The 9,430-nt window shown below is 39.8% G+C and overlaps 2 protein-coding genes across 2 annotated transcripts in view; both read left to right on the top strand.

The window, feature by feature from the left end:
• myo15ab (myosin XVAb) overlaps positions 1-3,907 on the top strand; it is a 50,443-nt gene extending 46,536 nt beyond the window's left edge. Inside the window, 6 exon segments of the mRNA XM_061027210.1 lie at positions 542-702; positions 784-917; positions 1,800-1,933; positions 2,839-2,972; positions 3,139-3,279; positions 3,379-3,907. Coding sequence (XP_060883193.1) covers positions 542-702; positions 784-917; positions 1,800-1,933; positions 2,839-2,972; positions 3,139-3,279; positions 3,379-3,480 — 806 coding nt within the window. The 3' untranslated portion in view covers positions 3,481-3,907.
• A 1,233-nt stretch (positions 3,908-5,140) lies between these two features.
• Positions 5,141-8,845, top strand: alkbh5 (alkB homolog 5, RNA demethylase). Its single transcript, XM_061055294.1, has 4 exons — positions 5,141-5,885; positions 5,985-6,065; positions 6,163-6,282; positions 7,508-8,845. Exons 1-4 carry the CDS (start codon positions 5,167-5,169, stop codon positions 7,668-7,670), a joined length of 1,083 nt encoding a protein of 360 aa, XP_060911277.1. The 5' UTR covers positions 5,141-5,166; the 3' UTR covers positions 7,671-8,845.
• Positions 8,846-9,430: the final 585 nt, after the last annotated feature.

Genomic DNA, 9,430 nt, shown 5'->3' with positions numbered 1-9,430 from the left:
GTCTGTCATTAACAATTCTGAACACAAAGTTCCCCATTATTATCTGCTAGGATGTTAACATGCAATACATTTGCATGCTGTATCTATACAGTTGCATTTAATGATGTTACACACCTTGAAAAGCACAAACAGGGAGAATAAATACATATATAATAGTTTAATAGTAATAGCCTTTTTGTTCTGTGCTGAAAGCTCCATTCTGTACCGTCACACCAGCCTCTTTGTTTTCAGTCCTTGCTTGGCATTAAATATCTCCACACGATAACAGCTGGCAGCTGCTCATGTTAGTGTACTATTCAAAAACACAGCAGGTCACACAACATGTGGCTGCACAACTACTGGCGTGATGTCAGCGGGTATGAGTCAGTAGTTTCAATGGATTTTAACTAATCTTTTGACATTTGAAGGTCAGATACTGATACTGGGTGTTAGATTGATGTTTCTTAATAATAGAAAAATATCAAAGTGAAGTCAATCTTGATGTAAATTAGCATATTTCTGTGTTATAATCAACTTTAAATGTGAACATTGGTGTGTTCAGGTCAGAATGTGCGTCCTCTTAACAAACATGAGTACATCCTGGATGTTGCGACAGAGGCCGAGGTCGTCGACACCAACTACAGCTTCTGGTTCAGAAGAGTCATCTGGACTCAACCACTCAAGTTTGATAATGAGCTTTGTGTCGCCATGCACTATAACCAGGTATAACAGGTGATGCTTCATATACATTCTGCAGTTATACATATGTGTGAATGTAACTGGTGTGTTTTTGTGTATAATTAGATCCTGCCAGACTACCGTAAAGGCCTGCTGAATGTTCTTCCACATGGGAAAGTGAGCGACCAGCAGTTCCATCAAATCTCCAAACTGGCAGCTCTGCAGCACAGAGCTAAAGACATCATCTTCATCCCCAGCATGTGAGCAAACAGTTAGAAACTTTTCTAATTCTGAACTTTAGAGTTTTTGAGATCAGAGAAAAAATATATATAGTATACAGTATATACTGTATATTATTGCAACAAAAAAGTGAGAATATACGTAGAAAGTAAGAAAGAACAGAGAACCCCTTTTTTTTACTATTCAGGTCTCCCTGTTACCTACATCAGCACAATTAGATTTCATAATCTTAAATTGACAAACAAAGGATGACATTAGCTGAAATTAATTTTACCTACTTGTGTTTTTTTTAGAAAAACCCATCTTAAACTGTTCCTCTGTTTAAGCAAATTAACATGAGAGATGACACGGGATAAACACTTATTAATAGGCCTGTGTCCAAACCAGACAACATATAAACAAGTTACTGTGAGATTTATTTTTGACCTTTTTATGCCTTTATTAGAGAAACAGGACAGTGGATAGAGTCAGAAATCAGGTGGATAGAGTGTGGGGAATGACAAGTGGGAAAGGATCCACAGGTCTGATTCTGGTTGCCCGCTTTGAGGGCTGCTGTACATGGATGCACAAACTAACCACTAGGCCACCGGCGCGCCATGCAATGGATTTATAGATTTTCCATTTCACAGTGATGTTCCTAAGCCGTGCAGAAACAAACACTTTGCTGAAGGGATGACAACAGTGTAGTGTTTCAATATTATTTTTTTTTGTCTAAAGTGCATGACACTTTATTTTTCTTAACCGTAAAAAAACGAACCTCCTTTCTTTCGGTTACTGGTTATCATTGTGGCTCTCCTCCCACACACTCAGCAGACAGCCAAGCAGAGCGGCTCACCGAGCAAAATCATTCTGAGAAATCACAGAGTGAAGCAGACTTATCTTTATCTTCTCTTCTATTCCAGACACGAGTTATCTGAGTATATCCCCGCACCTCTGTTCAAAAAGCAGCCACCCCAGCAGTGGGTTACCATGGCTACACAGCACATGCAGCAAGTGCAGACCCTGAACCCACATCAGGCCAGAGCACAGTTTCTGGGTAAGTTCCCTGTTTGCATTATGAGGAGACACAACAGGTTAACACTCTTCATTTTGGCTAAACTGACATATTTTGGATCATGTATGATGCATTTCAAACTCTTACACCTGGACAGTATGAATAAGTCCTATATCAGTGTTTAGTTAAAAAAAACTGTTTTTGAGCAATTATTAGCAGATGAATTAAGAATGGTTAGATATCTATGTTTGGCTTTTGGTCGTAAAGCAAGAACAAAAGTTGTAACTAAGGTCTTAATTTGCATTTATTTAAGGATATCTTCAAAACACTGTATATTGTCTTTTCGAGATGCTCCAGTTATTTTCTTTAACTCAGTCATAACATTCTCATAGTGTTTGCTCTTCCCCCCATGACCTGCAGGACATTCAAGCAAGCTACCAATGATATATTGTCACTGTGTTTGTGTTTCTCACATATATTCGGCACTATTTGATATTGTAAATGCCAATCCATTCACCCTAAAGAATGCTAGATGCCAGTTGTTGTTTTTGAGGTCCAAATGACAATGCAACTATAATCAAATGTTTAAAAAGAGTGCCCCCTACCAGTTTCCTGCTTTAAAATGAAAAACCTCAATATTAAATATGCAGAATCAAATAGCACTCCGCTACATTACAAGTTCATTATTAATTTAAGAAGTTCTGTGTAAAAATGATCTTAGAGATCGCCCTGATTATGACCCACATGATCTTTTTGTTTTGACATGAAAAGAGTCCTCCTGAAACACAGGAAGTTTGTCACATCCTGAGTCTTCCCAGGATTTGATGAAGAACATATGTGCTGCATGTGTCTTTAATAAAAAATACTTTTACATCAAATTCATGCGATGCCATATGACCATCTGCTGTAACTCTGAATAAGTTGTGTGTGTGTGTGTGTGTTTACAGGGCTGGTCAGTGCGTTCCCCATGTTCGGTTCCTCGTTCTTCTTCATCCACAGCAGCAGCTCCACCACTTTCTACGCCCCCTGTATTGTTGCTGTCAATCAACATGGTCTCCACTTCCTCCACAAAAATACACACGTAAGGACCTACACACACAGAAACACACACACACACACATAAAGAGTCACGATGATGAAGCTCTGATATGACTCATCCCATCGTGACTGAAACATAAGCCTAGACGCAGGGTAACATAGTTCCATTAGATAGTTATGTGTTATAATGTTTGGTCTCTATGGTACAGGAGCCTATGGGAGTGGTCCCCCTAGTGGAGGTGCAGTCCAGCCGCACCCAGAGGCCCACTGCTGGAACCAGTTACCCATATGTAGACCTAACGGTGGGAGACATGAGCACACAGCGGGTCATTCAACTGCAGCTAGAGCAGGTACTTCAAAAACCCAGACAAGGACTTTCTTCAGAGGCCATATACAATTGTTCTTTTATTTTCAGTCTCTTTATTAACATCAGCCATGTTTGTCTTCAGGGCCTGGAGTTGTGTCGAGTCATCGCCATGCAGGTGGAAAACATGATATCTGTGCGGGAGAAGAGGCTCACCCTGCCACCCAGTGAAATCACCATGCTTTAACACCTGCCTACACACTCAAATACATCAGACAAATCCCTTAAAATGTCCTACCTCTTCTTGTCTTCAGGTGTTTGTGTGTCACACATAAACTCAAATGTGAATGTAAAGTCTACTCTTGATGATTATACTTCTTCATCGGAACATGAGAAGACATTATAATTTAATGTTTATTTCAGGTTGGCACTTACTGCTGTAGTTTTGAATCATTCAAAATGTAAGATTTGGTTTCTGCACAGGTGTAAAGATGAGCTGCGAGTAAGCTTCATAGGCCTGTGCCTTCAGGGTTAAAAGAGTATATTGATATGAAACATGTTTCTATTTTTTTTACTGATACTTTTCTCTATAAAAATGTTTGTGTAACATTTGTTAATGCTTCATTATTTTGTAAAGAATATTTTGTCAAAATAAATTTTGCAAGCAATTTTAAGAGGAGACATTTCCGCATTCCTGTTTTGATAAATTATTAAACAACATATCAGTATGAAATGGCAAAACAACATTTTTCAGCAAAGCCCTTGAGAAAATCATTAATCATTAAAATGAAGATAATCGGCAAGTTTCTTCCCAATTCTGTTGGAAACAAGAAGTATTTAAGAAGTGCTTGTCAGGTCAGAAGACTGTTTTTCTATTTCAACGGAATGTTTTGGATTTTGTTTTTATTTGTTAATTATTTATTTTGAATATTTAATGTGGTTTCACAAAATTACAATCCATTTTTTTATTCATTAATTTCGAGAATTAATTGCTTAATTTATGTATTTTTGTGGTCATGGTCTGTAGTTTCAGAAATAGTAAATAGGCCTAAAACATGGTTTTGACAAATCCACAGGGCTCAAAGCATTGTTTTTAAAATGTTGTTTTTTGCCAAAAGTCTGAAAGCCAAATGTATTCAATCATTAATTATATTGGACTGAAAATAGAATGACAATCTTAATCAAAAAATGTTTATTTTTTTATCTCTGAATACAGAGAATTGTATAGGTCTAGTTAACGCATGAAAAAAAAGCCACCACCGCATGTTTCAATAAGTATTAATGTGTACACCATGTGCACCTTTTTAAGAGGTAAGTGAGATAAAATTAGCAGTCGTCTGAAGCGTGTCGTCGAGGCCATGGATGACAGAAGCTCAAGACTCCAAAAATGGATTTATGCACCTTCCGCTCAGGACACGTGACCATTTCTCCCCAAACAGGCAGGTCCCCCACTGAGCATGCGCGAAGCTCTAGCAAGGCTACACGAGTTTATTTTCAGCCTCTTCTCCTGAAGACGCGTTGTGATCGCGTAAACTCACTTTGTGCTGAACCTTGTGTGGATATAAAAAAAAAAATGTTTTCTTCGATTCTTGGACTCGAGAAATTGAATGCAACCTTCCCAGGAGCACCCTGGGTTGGAATTTAGCGGTGACATGTGAAATGTTGCTGCGTGTTTTGTCGGCATTTGCAAGCGGCGGCGGACAGACCAAAGCCAGGCTAACGCTAGCTACAACAGCAGAGCTTCTCAGCTAATGGTAGCTACTTGTGTTATCCTGGACACCCGCAGAAAGTGAGAGTGAGTGCTGTTTTACACAGGCGACATCTACGATCTATGATTCCCTGTTACACTACAAGATTGTCATTAAATGAAATGCTAAGTGTCAGCTAGGAGCTTCATCGCACTAAAAGCAGAAACACTGTTTTTTTGGCTGACATGGCAACCAGCGGATACTCCGACTTGAGAGAGAAGTTGAAGTCCATGACTCCACACGGAGACGAGAAGAAAAACAAATACGCGGACGGCACGAGTAACGGCGGCGAAAAGGGTAAAAAGCGTAAGAGCCGAGAATCCGACGACGACGACTACGAGCACAGCGATGACAGCGCGGACATCCGGGAGCAGGAGGCCCGCCGGGTGAGGAGCAGCATCCTGCAGAAGAGCGTCTTCACCCCGGAGGAGTGCGCCCTCATCGAGGAGAAGATCGACGACGTGGTGGCCAAAGGAGAGGCTGGACTTTACCGCGAGCACACCGTGGACAGGGCCCCCCTCCGGAACAAGTATTTCTTCGGGGAGGGGTACACGTACGGATCCCAGTTGGAGAAGCGTGGACCCGGCCAAGAGAGGCTGTACCGTAAAGGGGAAGTGGATGACATCCCGAACTGGGTGCATGAGCTGGTGATTAAGCGTCTGGTGTCCAGTGGAGTGATCCCGGAAGGTTTTGTCAACAGCGCGGTCATTAATGATTATCAACCAGGTGGCTGCATTGTGTCACATGTGGATCCTCTGCACATATTTGCACGTCCCATCGTCTCGGTGTCCTTCTTCAGTGACAGCGCGCTCTGCTTCGGCTGCCGCTTCCAGTTCAAGCCGATCCGAGTGTCAGAGCCTGTGTTTGTCCTGCCCGTGAGGAGAGGGAGTGTCACAGTGCTCAGGTGGTTATGGCCTTTTGTTTACTGTCATGCACTTATTGAAATACTGTTCAGTGTGTGGCTGCCAAGAACGTAACTCATCTGTCTGTCTTTCTTCCTCAGTGGTTACGCCGCTGATGACATCACTCACTGCATCCGACCACAAGACATCAAGGAGCGGCGTGCGGTTATCATTCTGAGAAAGTAGGTCCAAGTGCTGTCACGAAAAAGTGTTCATTCCGTTTTCCAATCTCATTCTGATTCATTTTTTTTTCTTCTACTTTTGCTCAATGTTTCTCAGGACTAGACCTGATGCCCCTCGAGTGGACTCTGACAGCCCATTGAGCTCATCGCCTGTAGAGAGACCTGCTCCTCTGAAAGCCAAACGCACTCGCAGAGCAGACCCTGATGCTGCTCACAGGTAAACACCTGCACACACAAAGTGCAGGTATGCAGTGGGTCAGAACATGTCAGAAGTCTGAATTGAATGCACTCATTTTAATGTAAAGGCTGCACAGCAACATAAAACATGAACAAAGAGAAATGTGCATCCTGACTGCTTCTAAGGTAGTTGTATTGAATTTATCTCGAACGTCATCTCTTAACCCCAAAATCAGTGTAACAAACTGTAAAACACAGTGAAAGAGACCATTTGAAGATGTTGGGATAAATCTTCTCAGATCAAGTGGGCTTGTCTATCCATAGTAATATTCAGATCAGCTCTCTTCTCAATGTGAATTAGTTCTGTGTCTGTGTGTGTGTGAGAATGAAAGCTAAGCTGAGATCAGAGTTACATCACATCTGTCAGTCAATGGTTTTGCATGTCAGACTTTATGAAGCAGACATCAACATTTTCTCTCTTAATAACAGTTAATGATGAATGGGATGTTGAAAAATGTATCAGGGGATTCACTGTGAGAAGCAGGGGCGAGCGTCCCCTGTGCTGACTTGAGTCATTAATTAAGACTTTTAAAGATTACCATTATTTAAAATCTTCCATCCTCCATCTTTAAAGCAGCCTGAGAAGAGGACACAAGACAGTCTTTCTTATTTAACATCGCTGAATCACAGCTCTCGCTCGGTTTTAGGGCTGTAACTAATGATTATATTCCTGATTAATTGATCACCGGTAGTTGTTTGATCAGAAAAAAAATCAGAAAATTGTGAAAAGAAGTTGATAGTGTCTCCCAAAGTTCAAGATGATTTCCTTAATGTCTTGCATTTGACTGTAAAACAAATACATTTGATTACTGTCAAAGACGAAGCAAAGATGCCTGAAATTATTCAAGTTTAGCAAAAGATCAAATAAAACTTTGTTAATCCTGATGGAAGTTTTGGTGTCAGATTGCTCCAAAGTTACAGCAGAAAATATAATTGAAACAAAAGAACGTCTAATACAAGTGAAATATAAAAACATCAAGTATACGATGAATGTAAATTAGATTAGGATTTAGATGAAAAGAAACATTGCGATAGATGATACTGGGAAGAAAAGTTGGTACATTATACTGTGAGTATTATGATCAAGTAAAAGGCAAAAACCATAATGTTATTTGTCAGCAGGCGTTTGTAATGAAGCAGTGCAGGATGTTGTAAAAAATGATCCAAATCTGACTCCCGACGTCTGAATCTTCTTCCTGCACCAGGCCAAGAGTTCTCGAGATGGACAAAGAGGAGAACCGACACCCGTCCAACTCCCGCCAACGCCGTCACAGCATCAGCTCAGAGAACTACTGGAGACGTGGGGGTCAAGACTCTGACAAACACAGAGAGAGTTCAGGACGCAAAGTCAAAATGAGACGCCACTGAGCACTTCTCTCTCCACACGTGTACGCATATATAAATATACCCGCTCATTTATGAAGTTCAGTATTGTAATATTCTTTGATCGGACATCATTTATTTTGCTCACGGAACTGAGTCATCTTGTCTGCGTTTTGATTTGAGTCTTGATCCGATTGAGTGCATTTTCTGTTTCTGGCAGATGAAGCTGGCGTCTCTGCTACAAAGTGCAAATCCTCAAGTTACTTAGTACAGTCGGGCTCTGTTGTTAAGATGATCTTTACCTTAAATTAAACATTTCTTCTCTCTATGCCCATAGATACTTAAAAATGGCATGTATTTTTTGTAACAAAGATGTACAGACCGCAAGAGATAAGAGGAAGATGTATGTATGGACTTGTACAAAAGGAGCTGTAATCTAACTTGTTATAATGTACAATAGGTTTGTATATTCTTTCATCGGGGAAACTTTTATGCAGAATGAAACCTTTGTTTTTTCAAACCTACGATACTGACTCGTGATTACTTTGTCACACCAGATCTTTGGTATTTGTTCACTTCCCTGTTGTAGTTTCTGTTGAAACAATGAGAATATGTTCAGCAAACTTCCTGAGTTCTGAATTGATTAAACACTAACTTAAGCTTTGATAAATACTCTAATTTCAGTCTAAAGAGAGAGACCATGTTATTGCTGTTCTGCATTTAATCGATGTTTTCATTTTTTATTTTGGGCCAATCAGAACTTTAAATTGGCAAAAGTATTTCTATTATTTGTTTTTCAATCTTTCAAAAAACAAGAAAGAGAAGAATCTCACTTTCCAGACATGTTTGCCCTTGCAGTTCACTGTAAACACGGCTACATTTATTTCTTGCTCCTTGTCAGCCATGTTTGGCAAAGGTGCTTTTTTAACTGACTGCCAGGGTTGTCTGTAGTTACACATTAATCAAAGTAACCTTCGTAATTACTTTGTAAAACCAGTTTTGTCCATGGTTTTCTGAGGTTCTGCTACAGCTGTGAACTTGCACCTGTTAGAAAAGGTTTAAAATAACAGTTAACAAGCAGGACATACTGGAGATTTGGACTCCTACTTTGTGGACAGAGTAGTGACAATATGGTTTCAAGGCGTCAGGGGCCTTTTATTTTTTATTTTTGGCTGCTAAGGTTCTGCCTGAGTGGAATAAATCCAAAATTGTTTCCCATAGGTGTTGTCTGCCATTCATTAAAAAAAGGTTTTCCTTCACTAAACTGCTGTTCATACAGCTAGCCAGGGAACAAAAAACTGGATTATTTGTTCTACTGCCAGTTGCAGCAGTTGCTCATTTCTTGTTCAATATGGTGATAATTTTAATCAAACAAAAGAACCAGTCACTGAGTAAAAGCTTTGTCTCTACACCTTTAAGAAAAACTCGATCAAGTTTGATAGTCTGTGGCAAGACTGACAATTCAAGAAGAAATGTAATCCAATGCAAATTATACTGAAACTGAGAATGTGTGCCCGGTTCTAGATTTTCTCTCCACTTTGCCCTAATTCATCTCTAAATCACTCTGGACATGTATTCAATATTAGTTCCCTTACCAATTACTTTAATATTATTTGTAAGACTATAGAATGTCTGTTTTGGTTTTATTTAGTCTTGGAGCAGAAAAGTTGACTGTTAAAGGTCTCTGAGGTTCATCCTCATTGAAATCCTTTTTTTTTTTTTACTATAGAATAATATTTTTGATTAATGGAAATTGAGGTTAAAAAATATGATCAAGCCAACCTGGATTTTCATGCAGGTTGAAA

Source organism: Labrus mixtus, chromosome 2 (genome assembly GCF_963584025.1).
Source record: "Labrus mixtus chromosome 2, fLabMix1.1, whole genome shotgun sequence".
NCBI lineage: Eukaryota > Metazoa > Chordata > Actinopteri > Labriformes > Labridae > Labrus > Labrus mixtus.
Note: the sequence above shows the minus strand (reverse complement) of the source record. Positions and strands in the feature narration are given on the sequence as shown.

Excerpts from the sequence above, each read along its gene's own strand:
- alkbh5 (XM_061055294.1), top strand. The coding sequence starts at position 5,167 with ATGGCAACCAGCGGATACTCCGACTTGAGAGAGAAGTTGAAGTCCATG. Across the intron at positions 5,886-5,984 it reads GGGAGTGTCACAGTGCTCAG|TGGTTACGCCGCTGATGACA; the intron begins GTGGTTATGGCC and ends TTTCTTCCTCAG. Across the intron at positions 6,283-7,507 it reads GACCCTGATGCTGCTCACAG|GCCAAGAGTTCTCGAGATGG; the intron begins GTAAACACCTGC and ends TTCCTGCACCAG.